Source organism: Euprymna scolopes, chromosome 5, assembly GCF_053919585.1.
Source record: "Euprymna scolopes isolate OS-2025 chromosome 5, ASM5391958v1, whole genome shotgun sequence".
Taxonomy (NCBI): Eukaryota; Metazoa; Mollusca; class Cephalopoda; order Sepiida; family Sepiolidae; genus Euprymna; species Euprymna scolopes.
In genome coordinates this window covers 168,725,492-168,748,566 of record NC_136486.1, presented here as the reverse complement: position 1 = coordinate 168,748,566, position 23,075 = coordinate 168,725,492, and the positions used below count along the sequence as shown (strand labels likewise).

Genomic DNA, 23,075 nt, shown 5'->3' with positions numbered 1-23,075 from the left:
AATTAAATATTTAAATAACTATTTATATCTATTTGTAATTCATAAGCGCTTAAAAGCCTTTGTTTATAATCCAAAAAATAAATATTTATATTATGAGTATTTTCTTTGGTTTTGAATTATAATTTTCTTAAAGTTTCATAAAACTTGTCCAATAATTATTCATTGTATATTTTTCGTAATAACAAAAATATTGTTTTCGTGTTTCTATTTTTTTTATTGAGTCATCTTCGTGATGACAGAATATTTTTTCATTTAAAAAAAAAATGGTCAGTGTTTGCACAAAAATAAATCACGAAACTTTCATTTGGAACCTTCGGGCAGTTTCTGTAAACTACCCGAAAAATTCCGACGATTGCACGGTTCTTATTCTGCATAAATACGAATTATTCTTGCGTTGACATTCCATTTAGACAAAATTCTCATCTTGTCTATTTATAATCTTACTTCCATCACCGTTTCTGTTATATTTAAGACAATTTTCTGTGCACGCATAACTTGCGCCCTAAATTTTAATTAAGAATATCCAATAGCTTTTGCTTTATCGCAATTCAATCAAAAGCCGACCTGAATACGACTATTAGAATTGTAAATAACTTTGACATGTTCCTATCTTGACACTGTCTTTATTTGGCGTGATCCCCTTCCGTCTAGGAATCGTCTGATGATTTTTGAAACATTTTTAATAGATATATCACCACAGATAAAAATCTGGGAGGGGGATGAGAGTCCGCTAAATGTAAATTCCATTTTGAATCCCACCTTCTTCTACTGGTGAGAGGAGTAATGAAGTGTCCCTATATATCATTCATCGACAATAAAATAAAGGCTGTTAGACATTCGTAGATGAAAATTGGTGAAAACGCCTGGTATACACCGAAGTTTATTGTAGTTTATTATAGTTTATTATTAATTATAATGCACAGGATGGAACAATAAATTTGTCACTCTAAAGAAGCTTTATTTTAAAACTTTTATTGAAAAAAACCAATGCAGGCAACTTGATTATTTAGAAGAGCTGACATCTATTCAATGTAGCAGCCTTCAGCCTAAATCACCGTCTCAATACGGGTCCGGAACGGGGAGCATGCCTTTCACACAAGAGCTCGGCGAATACTCAGCGGATGGCGGCGATCAGGCTGGCTTTGGTGTTGTAGGATGATACGTTGGCGATGTTCTTAACGTATGACGAAGTAGTCCAGCGTGTTCAGGTTGGAGAAGAAGGGACCCAGTGAGAGAATGGTACAAATTCATAGTACGCCTTCTGAAGCCAAGCCTGGGTTTCTTTGGGCTTGTGGGCAGGCGCCGAGTCTTACTGCCACACCCAATATTTGCCAGCGGCCACCTAATTGCCACCTAATTGCCACCTAATTGCTACCAGGGGATTAGCACACGCTTTAGCACGCCCAGGTAAACTTTGGGGTAGACTTTCAACCGACTTCGAAGATGTGAGGTGGCATGATGTGGCCCTCACTTGAAACCACACCAAAGACAATAACAGTGGCCATAAACTTTGTGTTCATCGCCCTGGGTACGTCCCTATTATTCGTGGCAACTCAGTGATGTATTTTGAGAGTGCTAGCAATTGTCCTATTGTCATAACTTCGAAAGGTAAAGAGCATAAGTTGTATAGCGGCGCATCTCCGATCTCATTCGTTGACCATTGTGTCATTTTCAAGCATGATAGAAGGTTTCTATCGCTCTTGGAATTTGCACACAACTCGCCAACTAGTAAGATGGTCTACAACAAAATAAGAAAACCAGTTTTCATCAAACGGAAATGAAATTATGTCGTGTTCTCTAGGGCAACCATTTTGTTCGCCCCCTCCCCCTGTATATAATAGTAGAAAATACTCACACAACCAGCAGCGTATCTATTTGGTGTGTTAGGTGGAAGAATCGAGGAAAGAAAAAAAAACTTAAGAACTTCAATTTGTTGCTGAAGTTTTGTTTTCATGTGGCATTAATTTGAACATGAGGGGACGAACTGCGTTAAGAGGCACGAATAGGGGGAGAACAGAAGGTTGAGTGTTTGATTGCTGTGAGAAGAATATCAAAGCAAGGATTGACAAAGTGAAGTGTTTCGTCAGTTTTCCTGTCAGGATTTTCAATATCATACTCGCTGATCGCCCTAATTGTCTTTCGATTTGTAGTTTTTTGCCCTTTGCTGTTTTGAGGTTTCTCTTTTTTTATCTCTAATAGTGCACATTTTTTCATTTTAAATTTCATTTAAATGCTGTGAAATATATCGCATCTCAACAACATCGGGCATATCCAGTTCATCTTCAGTTTCCTCGATCCATCGGATAATCCGACGCTACCCGTGAGCCATAATATTCAACACTTGTATGTCGTGCCCAGAATATAATAGACGTTCCAGAAACGATTCCACGACACGGATACAGGTCACTCCCCACTTCAAACGATTGTGTCATAGTATAAAATGAACTAATTTCTATTTCATAGAGGTAAAATGGTTTCAATTCAATATTGAATTGATGGAAAAATGTTTTATGATGGTTTTAAACTTACACCATTAACGATTCCTACACTACCATCTTATATTCACTAACCCTTATCCTTGAGTACCCTTCGGGCCTTGATAAGTGGTGACTCCCAAGTAAAAAAAAATCGATCAAAAGCAGATCAGTAACCCTAGTTTTGGCTTCTGTTCTATGGTTGCATTGATCATTGGATCATTGGATCTTGATATAACAAACTAAAATACATTACTAAGATTTTTTTAATTGTGTTTAATTCTGTCACAATTTCTTTGCAACGAGTCATGTTTTGCTTAACCAAATCTGACATTCCATTCGTTCACCTTTCAATCTTCTGCCTCTAAAACAGGAAGTGATACTATGGCGCTGCACAATGAGACGTTGAAAGTGATTTTTCTCACAAACGTTTGCTTAATCGGAAGCTGTTCTCGATTACCTGCGCATGACCGGATTTGACGCCATGTTGAAAAAAAGATCAAATGCGTAAAATCAGAAAAAATAATTACTCTTTGCCTTATATTTTTCTTGTGGATTTTTTTATGACTTATTTTTGTATTAGATTTTATTTTACTATTATTTCTCCTTAGACCTGAATGTACTCAGTTTATTTAATGTACACATCTAGGAATAGTTTGCTCGGTGGACTAATTCGCAAAAAAACAAGTATAACTATAATAATGATAATGTCGTTCATCAAATTCCGTCTGTGTTTGTTTACAATATCACGTCAGCTGATATTTGGGTTTGGCGATCCTAAACATAATCTTTCTTCTCTTATAGATAAAAAAAAAAGAATTTTTACAGGGGAAAAGTTTACGTTACACTGGCCAACGAAAATAATTAAATTATCTCATTATTGCCAGTGTAAAATAAAATATTCCCCTGTATTTTTTTTTCTCTATAAGAGACAAAATATTATTTTTAAAATCGATTTTTTTTCCATTTTCGATACTTATTAGATGAATTTCCGTACAAAATATATCTAAGAACACTGTTAAACATATAAATTACCTTTGTGTAAAATTTGCAAAAGATAGGTTCGGACGGTTCAGAATCTATGAGGAAGGAACTAACACACACAAAATTACATTTATCTAATAATAGTTATGACACTGATTAAATTAGTGGCACGGGTTTTTCGCATAAACACACACCTCTCGTCAATATGACGATAGCAGATATCGCTTGATTAAGAAGTCTAGAGTCAAAAACAAGTCTAAGATTATCTCCCCTGATTGAGAACTCTCCAGTAAACGATTACCCTCTTTTAATAAGACACATCTTATCAGCACGCAACAAGTATTAGTCTATGTTTCTGCTATAAACTTTAATAATTCCACAATGATCTTTTCTATTTGATCGAAATCATATTTTCGGGTGATTGATATAAAAAATGAACGTGTGCTACCCTTTACAGGGATTGAACTCACACCATTCAGATTATAAACTTATGTATTCCATACGTCGCTTCCTTGTTTCTTTTCTCGCACATTTGTTAGTATCTGTTACATGATACTCGGTTGTGATCGGACGCAAGGTAGACAGAAGGATACTGCTCGTATGTATTGTAATTCCTTCAAATAATATACTCCTCATATTATTTTCTCCGCCCCTCTCTCTCTCTCTCTCTCTCTCTCTCTCTCTCTACCACACACACACACTATGTGTAGGTATGTGTCTATCTCTCTCTCTCTATCTATCTATCTATCTATCTATCTAAACTTAAATTCTTCACTACAGTTTGCATTTTGGAGACGGAAGTGTTTTTGTTGATATAAGTGATTTCAATATTAATCGTACTTTTTATTTTTAGATTCAAATATTAATAATTAATTTATGTATTTCTGTTTTATTAAATGCTAGCTTTTTTCTCGTCCATAAATGTTTATTCATCTACCGAGTTGATTGCAAAAAATAGATTACGAAATTGTACTCATTTTTAGTTCGTGAGAGGGGAATCTATCACCATACTTTCCCTTAAACACGTCTGTTGGACTTTTATTAAGTAGAATACTTAATAATTTTTTTTTTAATGAAGAGTAAAAAACGTATTGTGGATGCGTTATCGGCAGCTCCTGTTACTCTCGCTTCTTCTTATTTGTCCCTCAGTCCTCATTTTTAATGAGTGATTTTTCGGACAAAGGGAAAAGAAAAAGCTGTTTTCTAGGTTGGCAGTATTTTGCGCGAACAGTTGGCAGAGATGGCTGAAATTTTCTGTTTCTATGTCTATCCTTGTAGCCATGTCACTAGTAAGGTAAACGTTTTGTCTGGGCTGACGTTATCCGCCTAATAGTCAGGGACCCGAACCTTGGATTAACCACTAAGGAGGCTGTCCTATCAGCAGGTGCAAAGTACTGGGGCTGCTGTATTGCCATTTGGTGAATGGATTCTGGACCATGCAGTAGCTTCTGGTGGGGCCTCTCGATGCCATACTAGTGGGTAATTGTTACAGCTTTACCTTATCATTAGCTACAAATAAAAAAAAATATCCTGTCTTTTTATCTCTTACTTTCCCTCTCTGTCCTGCTCTAAGCAAATCTGACGACCTAGTCCACAATTCCAAAATTTCATCATGACAAGTTTCAAGAAAAAATACACGATTAAACCTGGTTCTCCAACTTCCAACGTAGACCCCTACTACCATGTTTCCATCTCCAACATCAGGGGTCTACGTTCTAACCTTCCAGAGGTTGAAACCCAATTACAGGAGACTAAACCAGACCTTTTATTTTTAGGTGAAACTGGCATAATAAACAAAGTCTCAGACAGCATAGATATAGCACTCTCCCTCGATACTAGCGCACAAATACATGTATTTGGTGACTTCAATGTCCACCACAGTAACTGGCTAGGATTCTCAAATCACACAGACGTAGCTGGTAGCGCCACATATAGCTTCTCTATATCTCATTCCCTATCTCAGATGGTTACATTTCCGACACGTTTCCCAGACCAGCACGATCAACATGCCTCACTTCTAGATCTCTTTCTGACAACAGTTCCCAATGACTGTACAACAAATGCCCATAGCCCACTCGGGAATGCTGATCACGCTGTGATAATGGTAGAAATCAGCCTAAATTCTCGCCCTAAAACTGAAGACCCACTACTCAAAACAACGAGGTATTACAAAAAGGCTGATTGGGAAGCCATCAGGGAGCTCATCAGAGATGCCCCATGGCAAAATATCTTTACTCTTCCAGCGGAACAGTGTGCAAATGAGACAACTGAATGGTTCCAAACTGCTATTGAAGCACATGTTCCCGCACGGAAATACTATAGCAAGCCCCACTCCCCCCAATGGTTTACTTCTGCTTGTGCAGCTGTCATTTGTCAAAGGCAGCATGCGTTCCGCAGATTCAACCGACATAAGTCCAGCTCAAATAAACAGAAGTTTATAGAAGCTAGAAATAATTGTAAGAGAGTGATAGACACAGCTAAGTCAGATTACTCTGAAACCACCAGAAAGCGCATCGAAGCACAGAAATTAGGAACCCGGGATTTTTGGAAAATCTACAACAGCGTAGTTAATAATGGACAGTCAATTATTCTCCCACTAACAAACAATCATGAGGTTGCTTACACGGCAACTGACAAGGCTAATCTGCTTGCCAGTCGGTTTGCCTCAAACTCCACACTGAACTCGGTACACCACTCACTCCCTGATTTTCCTCTGCGAACAGACGCCACACTTGACGACTTGAAAATCACCCCTTCTCAGGTACATGCTATTATAAAAAACCTAGACACCTCTAAAGCATGTGGACCAGATCTCATCCCGGCTGTGCTATTAAAAAAATGCTCTGCCGAGGTTGCTCCAGTTCTGTCCAAACTTTACAATAAATGCCTTAACGAATCTTGTTTTCCCGACTGCTGGAAAACCGCCTCTGTGGTACCAGTCTTCAAGAATTCTGGTGAAAGAACTGACCCACTAAATTATCGCCCCATTAGCCTCCTCCCGCTTTTCGCCAAAATATTTGAGTCCTTAGTTAATAAAGCCCTAGTCCAGCACCTAACAGCTGCTAAACTCTTGACTGACAAACAATATGGATTCAGGCAAGCTCGTTCAACAGCAGATATCTTAACTGTAGTTTCTGAACGTATATACCGTTCATTGGATAAAACAGGGGAGGGTAGAGCGGTGGCCCTTGATATATCTAAGGCTTTTGACAGGGTATGGCACGATGGTCTTCTAAGGAAAATTAGATCATATGGAATCACTGGAAGAATTCATAACGTAATTAAATCCTTCTTAAGTAATAGAAAAATCAAAGTTGTCCTCGACGGACGTACATCCAAACAATATGACATAAATGCGGGAGTGCCTCAGGGGTCTATCCTTGGACCTCTATTGTTCCTGATATTCATAAACGACCTCCCTGATAATATTGTTTCGGAGATGGGTATATTTGCCGATGACACCACTCTCTATAACAGATATGAGGGGAAAACAAATGAACACATATCCAAGAAAATGGCAGAAACACTAGAGGATGACCTCCAATCCGTAGTGGAATGGGGACAAAAATGGTTGGTCTCATTCAATGCTGCTAAGACTAAGCTTGTTTCCTTCAATAACTACAAGAAACCTTCTCTACCACCAATAGCAATGGCCAAGAACACATTGCCTGAAAGTACTTCTTTTAAACTCCTCGGCCTAACGTTTACAGGGAATATGAACTGGAATAGATACATTGAGAGCATTGCCAAGGCTGCTGCAAGGAAGGTTGGCTCCCTCTACCGTGCTAGAAAACTACTTACGCCTGCCAGTATCCTATACCTCTATAAGGCAACCATTCGCCCATGTATGGAGTACTGTTGTCACATCTGGGCTGGTGCATCTGCTGCTTGTCTCTCGCTCCTGGACAGGGTTCAAAAAAGAGTCGCAAACCTGATAGGTCCTGAACTGTCATCTGGGCTTCAACCTCTGTCCCATCGACGAGATGTTGCATCCCTCTGCCTGTTCTACAAATACTTTAATGGTGAATGCTCTGACGAACTGCAAACACTTGTACCTCCCCGACGTAACTACCCCCAACAAACCCGACAAGCTACTAAGTCTCATCCCTTTACAGTGGAGATCCCTAGGTGCAAGAAAGCCTTTTACTCCAATAGTTTCTTCCCCAGAACTGCGGGTCTTTGGAACTCCCTTCCGGGATTCTGCTTTCCCAACTGCAATGATATGCAGAAGTTCAAGTGTAATGTTAACAAACATCTTTCTACTCTTCTCCCTTCATAATGACCCCGCTAATTAATTCCCTAATAGTAGCCCCCTGCTTCAAAGTGGCACTGTGCCTTGTTTGGGGTGAAAATTGAATTAAAAAAAAAAAAAAAAAAAAATTGGACAGGCTATTTCCCTAAATGAGTTCGCAATTAAAGGATACTCTAACTTAACTTCTAAATCTGGCCCCCAAGATCGCCATGGGCATGGAATATGTGCCTATATTAAAGATAGCTTTCCATGTGGTAGGGACATCTCCAGGGAAGATCCTAACTTACCCTATATGTGCTTCCGGGTTGCTTTAGCTCACACTACTGCATTTATATTTACTCTCTATCGCCCCTACAACAGCGGAGTTACTATCTTTAAAAGCATATCATAGAAAATTTACCAAGTCCTATCTGCTTATCCTTCAGCTAACATTCATGTATGTGGAGACTTCAATGTTCACAACGTCGAATGGTTGACCCACTCAAACAAGACCGATGATGAGGGGAGGTTCTGTCATGATTTCTCCATTGTCTATGACCTCACTCAGATTGTTCAGGAACCCACCCGTGTGCCCGACAATGACGGCCAGTATGCGAGCCTACTAGACCTTTTTCTCACAACTTGCCCTGAACTATGTTCAGTTTCTGTTCTGTCGCCTCTTGGATCTTCCGACCACTCTGTTGTATCAATTAAGATAAAAATGAAACGTAATAAGTCCCCAGACGTACCTCTCCATCGTACAATATATCGATACACTAAGGCTGACTGGGATAGCTTCCGTACATTTATATCTGATCTACCTCTGCATTCCATGTTTAAAAAGGATGTGTCCTCTATAGTATCAGACCTGACGGAATGGTTAATTGTAGGTATAGACCGTTTCATACCCTCAAAAAGGTTTCAGCAAAAACCTAACAGCCAGCCATGGTTCTCTCCAGAATGTGCTGCTGCCATTGTGCACAGAAATCACTTTTTCCACTGCTTCCAACGTAATAGATGTATGGAAACTAAAGCCGCTTTAAGGACTGCCAGCAACCATTGTAAGAAAGTAATAAAGAACGCTCGATCCGTTAAGTCCAAATGGTTCCCACCAGTTTTGGCAAATAGCAAACAGAATCCTGAACAAAAGCGTGTGCTCCATCCCAACTATTATCAATGGACCTGAGGTAATCTCGTCAGCATCAGACAAAGCCAAACTCTTTGTCAAGAACTTTGCAGCTAATTCTACCCTTTGCGACCAAGGCCGCCAACCCCCAATATTTCCTCCTGTATCAGAACATACGCTATGTGATATACGTATATCTGTACGTGATGTTGCCAAGTTTGATTAAAAACCTTGATTCCAGAAAAGCAACTGGCCCTGACGGTATTCCAATTATAGTACTCAAAAAACTTCAACCTGAACTAGCGCCCATACTTACAAAACTATTTGAACGTTGTCTTAAGGAGAATAGTTTTCCATCTCCCTGAAAAATTTCATCAGTATGCCCTGTATTTAAGAATTCATGTGATCGCTCATCCCCCTCTCAGTACGGGCCAATAAGTCTCCTGTGCGTCATGAGTAAGCTGCTGGAATCTGTGTTAAATACAGAAGTAATCAACCATCTCAACAAAAATAACCTTCTTAGTGACACTCAATATGGTTTCCGTTCTGCTAGATCTACAGCAGATGTGCTTACAGTTATATCTCATAGGATTAGCAAATCTCTCGACAGAGGCAACCTTTCTAGGGCAATTGCTCTTGACATATCTAAAGCCTTTGATAAGGTATGGGATAAAGGTTTACTTCATAAGATCTCTGGTATAGCTGGGAATGTTTTCTCAATTATTAAATCATTTCTTTCTGATAGGTTCATAAGAGTAGTAGTTGAGGGGCAAAAATCAGAAGCTCACAAGATTAATGCCGGTGTCCCTCAGGGGTCTATCCTGGGCCCAACTCTTTTCCTGATCTACATTAATGATCTTCCAAATCACATCCTTACATCATTTGTAGACATTTATGCTGACGACACTACCATTTATAGTAGCACATCTAAGACAGTAAACGACCAAGTTCTCTCCAATTCTCTCTCCTCTGATCTTGAGCACGTAGTACAATGGGGAAAGAAGTGGCTGGTTACTTTTAATGCATCTAAAACCAAGCTTCTCTCTTTACATCATCAACATTCTGATCCACATCTGGCATCAATTGAAATGAATGGCTCTCGTCTTAAGGAGGCCTCAAGTTTTGACAAGCTTATGGGCTTGACCATTACTCCTGATCTTAAATGGAACACGTACATCAAATCTGTTGCCAAGGCCGCTGGAAAAATGGTGGGATCTTTCTATCGATCCGGTAGATATCTCACTGCTGATGCAATTCTCTATCTATATAAGAGCCAAGTACGTCCAAAGATGGAATACTGTTGCCACATCTGGGCAGGAGCTGCTAGAAAGGACTTGTCCTGCCTTGATAGAGTTCAAAATAGACTTCGTAGCCTCGTAGGAGATGTCCTTTTCTCTTCCCTGCAACCTCTATCTCACAGAAGAGATGTTTCCAGTTTGTCTCTGATGTATCGTTATTTTCATAGAAAGTGTTCGACTGAGCTTCAGTCTATAGTCCCCCCTCGCCTAACTTTCACAAGAAACACTCGTCTAGCTGTAAACACTATCAATAATTCCCCCCACTCTTTATCTGTACCTAAACCTAAACGTAGATTCCATGAACAAAGCTTCTTTTTTAGAACTGCACCCCTGTGGAATTGTCTTCCGTTTTCCTGCTTTCCGGCTGACTACAATATGGTTGTGTTCAAGTCTAACGTAAATAAGTTCTTGATGAGCCGTTCCATATAAGTTATCAAATTTACCAAATTTTCATTGCTAATGATTATTATGTTGTCCAATTTCTGCTGTACACGCAATAACTCTTATCCTTGTGTGGCCTCTTGACCTTGATAATGTGGTGATGCCTATGTAAAAAAAAAATCTCTGACATATTGTTTACATTCTTACTTTTTAACGTCAATTTTACTACCTCCTACTCTCTATTTTCTATTCTCATAATTTCTCTTTCTTTATTATCCAGTTTCGTTCTGTATGTCTTTAGATTTAATTTTATTTTAACCCTTCCTAGTATTTCTACGATATTTTCCTTTTTAATTCTACTTATTTCTCAGTAATTTAGCATTTATTTCATCGCCTTTCTTTTCCAGTCTCATACTCTGTCTCTGTCTGTCTGTCCATCCCCCTGTCTCTCTCTCTCTCTCTCTCTCTATATATATATATATATACATATATATATATATATATATAATATATATATCCATCTCTTTCTATCTGAATCTCTTTCTTTCATTATCACAAAACACGCATATCACTATTCCTTTTCCTCTTGTTTATTTTCTTGCTTAACTTGTTTTTAACGTGTTTTATACGTTATTCCCTCCTCTGATCCTTCCCCTCTTCCCGCTTTCTATTTCATAAGCAGAGAATACCAATTCGATAATGACTCACTCAATTGTTAATTGCTGATAATTTGGAGAAGTGGTTTGGAAATTTCGATCATTTTGTTTTTATTTTATCCACTAAATATCAGATGCTTTTCTTTTCTTTCTTTTTTTTTTTTTTTTTGCAAAGTTGTAATCAAATTCGAATAATTGCCAGTCAATAATATTGCACGATGTTGTTCAATGTGCATAAAAAGAGCGAGTTTTTTCGACTTTATTTCAAGCAACACCTTTAAATGTTTGACTTTTTATGTTCTATTATAGAAAAATGCGGAGATGATTATTCGATGTATTTGTTATGTACTGTGACGTATGCCTTTCTATGACCACTTATCTCCTCCAAAGAATTCTGACAATAAACGAACTATTAGTACTAATAAAGATATAGAACTGTTATTTCCCACAGTCTGATCGTACCAACATATATGTGGACAAACATCTTACTGCTTAACTCATCACCCTGGTTTCCTGGAAATCTAGTTTCACCACAGTAGTACCTTACGCTTTAATATATCTTGTTTTGGGCGAACAAAGGTATACGTGTATGTGTATAGTTGATAAATAAAAAATACATCGTACTGTGATTTATTTTCTATATGAAAGGTCTTTCTTTGTTTTTGTTTCGAAACTGTGTAACATAACTTTGACTTAGCAATTTATTTAAAGCTCTGTTACAAAAATATATCCAAGGCATGCAAGATGAAAGGACCTTTCCATCTAGCATGCTTTGAATAATTTGAGAAAAGGGCTTCCCCGAAATATATCATGGAACATTGCCACACACAGAAGATCTCTTCAAGTAAGACGTACCGTTATATAACACAATTAAATAAACAAATTCATATATATAAAATTATTTATCCCAAATATTAATTATGAGTGCAGCCGGAACGTTTTGAAATGTTTGGGATAAATTTTTGAATATGTATATGTCTGTGTTTGTAAATATAAATGTATTTAATATATGTAAAAAAAAAAGTCCGTCCACCTAACTTGTAACAAGCTACCACGTGACTATGAAAAAATGTATATATAAGTAATTTAAAAAAAAACAATTTCTACATTTATTTCTACAATATGCCTAGTTCCGTCTGCCTGCTTCCCACCGGACTACAACTTGGATGTCTTCAAGTCCAACGTTAACAAATTCCTAATGAACCGCCCCCTTAAGTAAACACTTCATCAAATCTCCACACTAACGTAATGTACTTGCAATAACCCTTATCCCTGAGTGGCTTCCGGGCCTTGATAAGTGGTGATCACTGTGTAAAAAAAAGAGGATGATAGAAGTACTTCTGTCGAAAGTGCTCACGATTATGGATCCAACATATACAATTTCGAGAAGAACACAAAAAGGACTATTCGGAGATTGGAGAAGATAAAAAGTAGAATTGTAAAACAGAATAACTCCGTGCTATTCAATAATATTTGTCTAAATGAGAAAATGCTGCCTAAATATACACAATATATATATATATATATATATATATATATATATATATATATATAACAAATAAATGACAATTAATATAATAATTAAATGAATGATTTTTTGCTACAAAACATCTGTGCCAGGCATTGTGCATGTCCACTTCCTTAACGAAATAAACTGTTGGATGACCAACAACTTGAAATTTTGAATGCAGAGTTTCGTCATTTATTTGTGATATGCTCTGTAATTACAAGGAGCTTCACAAAGGATTGGCATAAATAAAAGGTGAAATATAATTGAAGAAACATTGCAGTTGTGAACATCTCAATATGTTTTGTTATATAGAAAAGGTGAGGGGTTAATAGTTGTGAAATTATCAAGTTTACACAGGAGGAAACATAAAAAAATCCATTTTTTATGCACGATCATTTTGGAAATAATATCCATTTATTTAATCGATATTTACAAAAAAAAATAAAAGCATTGAGAACTAATTACAATGTTTCCAGATATCGTCTCCTCATCAGCATAAAAGGTGTAGGGGGGGAGACACCAAAAACATTTTAACAAGCTTATCGAAGTTAATTTAGTCGTTAATTATTTGTGAGATAGTGTTTGCACGTGTTTTTAAAAAGAAAAACTGTAAGGAGGTCTCTCGGTGTCCAAACCATTCATTGGTGAATATATATTTTTTTGTAAATCTAAAAGATATCGTTGGTATTTGTAACCATTGTTTTAAAATCTAAAATGCAGCATTTTGGATTTTAAAACAATGATATCCTCAAATATTTTGATTATTTCTCGATGCTTTTGTTTTTATTTGTAAATATTGAATAGATAAAGATATTGTTTCCGAAACGATCGTACATGAAAAAATTGGATTTAGTTATGTTCCCCCTATGTAAACTTGATAATTTTATAATTATTAACACCTCGCCTTATATATATATATATATATATATATATATATATATATATATATATATATACAGAGAGAGGAAAGACAGACGGATTCAAACTTATAATTCTATTTTGAACTTACGCATGACAACCGACGGATGGTCTTGTGATAGGAAATAGCGTTCTAGAAAAGAGAGACATACTGACAGAGAAAACGAGTAACTAACATGCATATATAGATGTGTGGTCGTATCTGTAAATATTATTTAAAAATAAACCAGTACAAACAAGTGAAAATACTTTTTTTCAAAATTTATCGTTACAGACCGGCCTACTTACCGACTGCCCAACCGAGCGAAGGGCAGAGCAGCTTGTAGATATACGTGAACGTATGAAAAATAATTGAAAGAAGGAAAAACAAAAATAATTCCAAAGAAGTCTGAAGCCATATTTTTAGTCTAAAAATATAATTAAATGCATATTTCAGGAAACTGTCCAAAACAATTTCTTTCAGTACAACTTCAACGGATTACTTTTAAACCAAAGTATTTTTATCATTTTTATCTACAAGAGACATTTTACGCCCCAGCATTCTTTCTCCCGTCATTCGTTCAATTAACCTATTCGTCTATTTTAAAATCGCATAACTCTTCTGACGTGCCTTTTGCCTCATCTACATCAACCTCAATTCCATCCTCCTCCTCGAATTTCTTTTTACTATCACTCGCTCCTCCTTCAGTTCAATGACGTATTTCTCACTTGATTATATTTTCTGTCCCATTTACTTTGTTTCGGCCATATTTATGCATACTGTCACGCCTCAAATACGTTCTTTGTCTTCTCGAAAGACTTCTTCATTCATAATTGAATATTATCCTCTCCATTTTTAACTTTTTTCTGTGTTCTTATTTCATATTCCTGTCTAAATTGTCATTACTATGTATATCTAGTGTTATAAATTCTCACTTACAGCAATTAAGAGCAGTCAAGTATACGTTCTCGACAATCAGTCTAACAGAGTCTGGGACATTTTGAACTTAAACTTCAAAACTACCAGGAATTCGCACGGAAACTTAAGGAATTAAGTTTTATTAATTTTGATTCGTCACAAAGATAGTCACATAGTATTGAACGACAAATATCAGAATATCCCGCCGATTTCAACGCGTAAGGTTCCGCCACAGCAACTACGTCTCTCAGAAATCCACACAAATTATTTTTTATAGTGGTGAAGTCTTTGTGTAGAACCAACTGCATTACTGCTAACCTCCGTCGGTGCAGACGTATGCCACAGGACATAATAGACAGCAGACCGCAGGGTTTTTTTTCATCAAAGTAAAGAAGAAAAGGAAAATACGCAAAAGAGAATGTAAGAAAAGAAATAAGAGAGAAAAGAAATAAGAAAGAAAGAAAGAAAGAATGAATGAAGAGGAGAAACCATAAATAAATCAGATTATATATATATATATATATATATATATATATATATATATATATATATATATATATATATACTTTCGATTATGAAAATATATATTTATCATGTATATAAAAAAATATTCTATTGGCACAAATGCATTTACACTTTTAAGGATTACCTTTTCTTTTCAACAACTTTTTTCCTCATTAATCCAATGAAAAAATAAAATGCTTCCAATTCTTTGGGGTTTTTTTTATGAAGAATATATAAACTATCTCTGAAACACATGTAAAACAAAATAAATTATTATGAAAGTAGAAATAAATATATACTTGGCTTTCGAATGTTCACTACTTCGTTTTCTATTCGTAAAATTGTGTAAGACCTCACTGTGAGAGACGCAGATATGACCTTCTAGGCTTGGTAGACTTTTACAGAAGATATCACAGAGATCTTATTTGTTTTAATGATTGTATGGAACGTGATAATTAAATCACTCCTTGCGTACTTTTTTGTTCGCTGCATGTACAGTTGTTGGTGATTCAAAAGGTTACCTGACTTAGTTATCAAATTGAAAGCTTAGGATGTAATTGTATATAAACATACAATTACATTCTAACTCGCAATTTGATAACCAACAACACCTACCATCGCATAGGTTTAAGATACAGTGAGCTGTACACATACTTGGTATCTTCATAAATATAAGATACTCAAAGCAACAGGATTATAGTAAGCGACGCTTTTGTGCGATACGAGAACCATTTTTGCAACTATAAATACGATGACAGACAAAAATTTTCATGACCATTAGTCAATTCATCCGTATAAGTTACATTAAAATTTTACTTCGTCAACATGTCTAAGATGTCCGCCTTAACGGACGCTAAAACCGCATCCCTTCTAGAATCCTAGTATACTCTTTAAGCACACACACAAATATATATATATATATATATATATATATATATAAATTTATATGACTACTTCATTTTATCACATAAATTAATATACGAAAATATAATTTTATGTGTAAAATTTTTAGTACTTACTTCAACAGTGCTCAATACATAGGTAGAGCTAGGTAGTAAGTTATAAAATATATGTGGCAATTAAGCTATACGGAATATTCTGCGTTCTATTCTCGAGAGAATTCGTCAGACTTATGCCTAACAAATTCCCACGAATTATATAGTATGTCTGACGAATTCTCACGAGAATGAAACAGAATATACTGTATAGCTTAATTGCCATATATATTTTTAAACTTAACTGGAAGTTAAGACTCTAGTTTTGCTCTCATTAGGGATCATCAGTTAAACATATTCGAACTCCGGTTTAATGGCTTTCATGGTTTATGTGTGCTGCTATATCATTTCTCACATTCTGAAAATTCTAACATTAATTTGCTCGCTAGGTTAGCTTGTTCTGTGGCAACGACCTGGCGAGTGTAAAACATCCTTCTTATGAGACGTCGGCTTGGGTTCTCAGTGGTTGGAAATAAATACTCCTTTTTTAAGATGAAGTAGGTAAATTCCATAGTAGGATTTCGCTGCGGTTTGTTTGATCTTTTAGCTAATAGACTTTCTTGTATGTGGTGCGGCTGCTCAACTGGCAATGTACCCGACTCGCATGCAACAGATTCATATTTTAAATGCCAAGTTGGGATGGGTTCAACTGATGATCCCAAATGAGACCGACACTCAAGTCTTAGACTTCCGGTTCGTTGGCTTTCATAGATTATATGTGCATGTGCTGCGACGTGGTTTGACTGTGCAAATAATTATATCCTCACACATTCTGAAAATTTATATATATGTGTGTGTGTGTGTGTGTGTGTGTGTGTGTGTGTGTGTGTGTGTGTGTGTGTGTGTGTGTGTACAAAATTCAACTAATTTGGAAAAATGATGGAAATTTTACTTGAATGTTTTTTTACAATATCTATTATTTTCGAAAACAATTTTTCATTTCAGCCCTCTTTTTGTAGTATATCATTAACAGTTATATTTTTTTATCTTTCAGATTCATTAAAAAAGGACAGGACCAAAAGAATCTGGTTAATTATGACGAACTGGACGAAACCTATGGTGAGGATGAGGCACCGCCAGGGCCCAGGAAGACTATACCAATGCCCGGGCCCCTACCTCCGATTCCTGCCCCCAAGTGCCACTGCTTTGAATATAAACAACGATACCTAATTGCCATTTTGAGCAGTTTGGGTTTTCTTGTCTCATTTGGTATCCGATGTAACATGGGTGTTGCGATTGTTATGATGGTAAACAATGATACAGACATTGATTCAGGCACAAACACTACAGAGGTCCGCGTAAGTATAACGTTTTGTCTCGATATTAATAACATCAATCAATTTTTCTGGTGACACATCCAAATTATTTCAACTCATCTTGTTTTTCTTTTCTACATAATACACTAACATAAAAAATAATAATTCCAAGAATACGGGAATATTGCATGATTTTTATATTCATACAAATATTTTGACTATATATTTGCACACATGTTTCAGCTATTTTATTTAAGTGTCAGTGTCCTCAGGTAATTGCCAGAGAAAATTCTGAAAAGACTAATATTCGTCTTTTCAGTCAGTGTTTTGATAATACTAGACATGTAATAAAGTCTTAGCTGACACATGAATGCATATATCGCCAAGATTTACGTATGAATAAAAATAGCTTACGTATTTGGACAATGGCAAAACACTGTTAATTCATTGCCCGCATAGCAGCAGCCGAATATCGCAACGATTAGAAGCTCCAACTGTCATATGGGCGGTCAGGTTTCGATTCAATAAAGAAATTTAATTTAAGAAATCAATGAATATTATTAATAAAAACATATTAAATAGGTATAGTTAATTAGTGGTAACGTTGTATGATAATTTGTTTGAAGTTTTTTTGAATGGGGATACGAAAATAGGTAAATATATAAATCTTTGAAAAAATACTTTGCAAGGATGAGATATAGGCAAATATTTTCGCTTGTTTTCTTTTCCTTATTAGAGAAATGTTTCATTGTTAACGTATTTTTTATTCAATAAGTCTGAATAAAGGCTGTGCTTGAGAAAATTTTCAAACGACATAAGGTTTGAATTTGTCCGAATAGTCTTTAAACAATTGTAATTAACGATGAAATAAACTATTTGTTGCTATCAACCCATTCTTTGATGAATTGGTTTTTGTTAAAACAATATATGAATGCTCAATTATGAAATATGATAATTTTGTAGCTTACAGTTTAAGTCATCTCTTTTTAGCTTAAAATTTATTGGTATGTGAACGATTACTGAATTATATAAACTCAGTACAACTCGGAATACTACACACACACACACACATATATATATATATATATATATATATATATATATATGTGTGTGTGTGTGTGTGTGTGTGTGTGTGTATATGTATGTATATACCTGTAGTAAGTTATAAAATATATCTGGCAATTAAACTACACAGAATATTCCGCGTTTCATCCCCGCTAGGATTCATCAGACTATATATATATATATATATATATATATATATATATATATATATATATATATATATATATATATATATATATATATATTAAAATAGAGGCGCATAAGAAGGGAGGAACGTCGAGCCTCTTGGTCTGTCTGCCTCCATTTTAATCTCATATCCTCGGATTTTATCTATTTTTTATAATAATTTATATATATATATATATATATACTGATATATATATATATATAATTATTAATTAATCACATAAATTAATATACGAAAGTATAATTTTATGCGTAAACTAAATATTTACTTCAACAGTGATCAATACATAGGTAGAGCTAGGTAGTAAGTTATAAAATATATATGCAATTAAGCTACACAGAATATTCCGTGTTTCATCTACACTAGGATTCGTCAGGCTTAAGCCATATATATGTTTTATAACTTACTATTATATATATATATATATATATATATATATATATATATATATATATATATATATATATATATAGTTACTTAGTTACTGTTTCCGATCATGTCTAACAGGGGACGAGATATCTGTTCACGTTATATTTAAACGTCTGCAATTTAAAACAGTCAGGAAAGAAGGAAACAGGGAGGGAATTTCAAAGTCTATCAGCCCGAGAGAAAATATTATTAGAGTAGACGAACTTCAGCATCTACGGACTTCAACAGCGCGACAACAATATTTAAGTAATGTATGTGTGAAACGTCACTTACTCTAATGCGGGATCATCCAGCTTCCTACAAAGGTCGAGGCAGTTTCGTCGGAATATAAAATTCACAAACGGTCCCCAGTTACATGTATATCCTCATTAAGGGAGATGACGACGTTGGGTTTTTGCAACTTTTGCAGGGAGGTGTCAATGTCCTCCTACGTACAAAACCTGGAGTTCTAAAATTTGTCACTAATTTTCGTAATGACTAGGCTCAACGTTGCTTAACTTGGGTGATCTGATGGGAATCGGTTTATTAACATGATTATGACGTATATATATATATATATATATATATATATATATATATATATATATATATATATATATACATATATATACAATGCATGTGCGAATTGTGGCTTTCTAAATATAAAAAAATATATCTTATGTGTGTAAATATAAATATATATGATATATATATATATATATATATATATATATATATATATATATAGTAATTTATAAAATATATATGGCGATTAAGCGACACTGAATATTCCGCGTTTCGTCCACTCTAGGACTCTTCAGGCTTTCGTATATTAATTTTTGTGAGTAAATAAAGTAGTTATATATATATATATATATATATATATATATATATATATATATATATATATATAAATATTTTATATATATAAATCGCCATGTATATTTTATTTTACATATATAAATCGCCATATATATTTTATAACTTACTATATATATATATATATATATATATATATATATATATATATATATAGTAATTTATAAAATATATATGGCGATTAAGCTACACTGAATATTCCGCGCTTCATCCACAGCCGCATAAGCCTGAGGAGTCCTAGAGTGGATGAAACGCAGAATATTCAGTGTAGCTTAATCGCCATATATATTTTATAAATTGCCTACTAGCTTTACCTAAGTATTTAGCACTTACTTAAAGTTTACGCATAAATCTATACTCTCGTATATTAATTTTATGTGAGTAAATTAAGTAGTTATATATATATATATATATATATATATATATATATATATATATATATATATATATATTGGTTTTTGATGTGAGTAATTGTCTGACACGTTATACACACACACAGACACACACACACACACACAAATGTGTGTGTGTGAGGGAGAGGGAGAAACACTATTATCGATCAGCCTATAGTCAAATTGAATATAAACAGAATCAGCGATTAAATATTCTTTTCTGGTTTCTATTTATTCGATAAAAAGCGAAAGAAACGATCAACTGAAAACAAGACTAAATAATACGGCAATCTCAACAAAAGCTACGAAAGCCATTGCCTGATCGAAGAGAAACGAAAACAACAAAAGATCTGTTGAGTAACAAATGCAGTCGCATGTGACACGGGCACCGATTGGACCTCATTGTTCAATTTGTCAACATCCGGTTGTCGATATGCTGTTCATCCTGTCATCGGGGACAAAAAGTCGCATCGATCCGCCATTGTGCATAGTTCACTTCGATTATATCATTGCACTTAAGATCTGTTATTAATCGGATAAAGATTAGTTTTGTTGTATCTTTCGCCATGGAAACGGATGGGACAAATGACAGGTATACATGTGTACAGCGATCAGCGCATGCGCACGTCACATATTAATTAGTTTTAGAAGCACTCATACACCTCTATAATAAACATGATTTGTCTGTCACACTTGAGTTTGTTTGTTTGTTTTTTTTAATAAAATAAGTTTTTTCATCTACATAAGTTCATTAGTTAACCCTTAACCGCCAAATTGTACTTTCAAGCTGCTTTTCAAAAAAATATATATTTCTATAGTTGAAAAAAGAAAATTATCCAATTGCGGATATTAACCCTTAAACGGCAAATTGTATTTTAAGGCGTTTTAAATATGTATAGGAAATATTTCTTACTCTAATGGGTTTCAGCCCAACTGGTCTTCCAAGGTCTGTACATGATTCAGCATTTGGGTGATTTTTTTTTCCTTTAGCCAAGAACATAAATTCATGATTAAAAATTTATTTATTGCGTGAAAAAAATTCTGGCTGTAAAAAGTGTAATAGAAAATCTTATGTAAATAGAGATTTTATCCTTCTGTTCGTCACAACATTTCAATCAATCACATTTTTATAGTAATAAATAAATTGCAGAATTTGTTATATTGATCGAAATATCAAGGATATTAACTAATATTTTAAGAAATAGAAAATATTGCCTCAATAATAAATAAATTCATAACAAATTAAGTGAGTGCAATGACCGGACATCGAGATTGAAACATTGACAGCTTCAGCCTAAGCTGATATTCTCTGATTTATTTAGATTTTCTTAGAAATAGATCTTAATATGTTACACTGATAAAATAATTATAGCTTTAATAAATTGTGTATTTTTTATTTTTTTCAATAAAATAGTTTTCTAACTAACACGGTCAAGCGTCATGAAAATTGTTGAATAAGAAAATCTTATGATTCTCAATTTTTTAGATGAGTTTTTTTTTTAATTATTATTATTATTATTATTATTATTATTATTATTATTATTATTATTATTATTATTATTATTATTATTCGGACTACTTTAGTTTTTTTATTTTATTTTTCTATCCTCGAGCGACACTCTAAACACAAACGCGAATAATTTAGGACTTCTACCTAGTTATGGTTGACTGAGCGAGGGCATGCTAGTCGGTAGATTAACTAAAGGGTTCCGTTCACAATCTATGCAGATTCCCGAATGAGAAAAAGATCCCCGGGTTGGACAAGATACACCTGAAGAAGGTCGGAGGATGCATCAAGCGAAACGTTGTGAGAATAACACTCAAGACGATAATGGTAGTACAAGCAATCAAAATAATAAGAAAATCTTATATCAATAAAGATTTAGTCCGTCTCTCCTTCACATGTTTTTAACGTAATAAATAGATTGCGAAATTCGGCTTATTTTGGAATATCAACGATATTTACTACTTTTAAAACTAGAAAATGTTACGTCAGTAGTAAATTATAAATTTTAAAAAAAAAACAAGATTATGCCATTAACAGAAATTGAAATCGAAACATTGAGAGTTTCTTCGAATTAATCTCGACTTTCTTATAAATAGATAAATAATGCTGGTTTGGTATTATTAAATTAAGCTAGTATTCGGAACAGATGAAAAAATATATAGATTATTTCGAATCAATTTTTTATGCTCTGTGTCGATTCGTTATTGTCCCTAAAGGTTTGGAATTGTTAGACTTGGTTAATATTAAGGAGTATTGGAGGAAAGTATGGCTTTATTGGACTATTCGTAAGCACAGGGAGCTTTTTTGACAATTTTTTTTTATTGTAAATTTGGCGACAACCATTTTTTTTTATTCAGCTTAGTTTGGCAATTCATCAAAAGACTGACACCCGGGCAGCGTTTGCAAATTGCAAATTAAACGATCAATTTACTGAAACATTTGATGAATGAATGATTTCACGAAATTGACCTGTCAACTGGCCACCTTGTTCGTACAATTTAACCTCATTAGATTATTTTCTTGGGCGATATGTAAAGAATCATATATATGCTAATAAACCAAACCATAGGAGGCTTGATAGGCAACACTCAACGCGTTATTGCCGGAGTACAACCTAATTTAATGTGCAGAGTTTGTGAAAATTGGACCGCCAGATTACGCCGTATACACGCGAACCGGGCGTCTATATGTTCGAAATATTTGCTTGTGATTTATTTTAATTTAAAGTTTGCTGACTATAAATAAGATACCATAATAAAGAGTATTTTCATATGAATCACGTTATATTACGTTTTACTAGGCTTTATTTTGCTGTTAGTGTGAGTTTCGCTGATTATTTCTGAAAGTGAGTATTTGCTGGAGGGACAACGTGGCAACATCGATAAGTGAAAGTGAAGCTATGGAGC

General features: G+C 34.7%; 1 protein-coding gene across 3 annotated transcripts in view; it reads left to right on the top strand.

The window, feature by feature from the left end:
* Nucleotides 1–23,075, top strand: part of LOC145277036 (vesicular glutamate transporter 1-like) — a 766,656-nt gene that overhangs the window by 524,162 nt on the left and 219,419 nt on the right. For all 3 annotated transcript variants that reach the window (XM_080128665.1, XM_080128667.1, XM_080128666.1), the window contains one exon: nt 16,970–17,273. In XM_080128665.1, the coding sequence (XP_079984791.1) occupies nt 16,970–17,273 (304 nt within the window). The remainder of the gene's footprint in view (nt 1–16,969; nt 17,274–23,075) is intronic.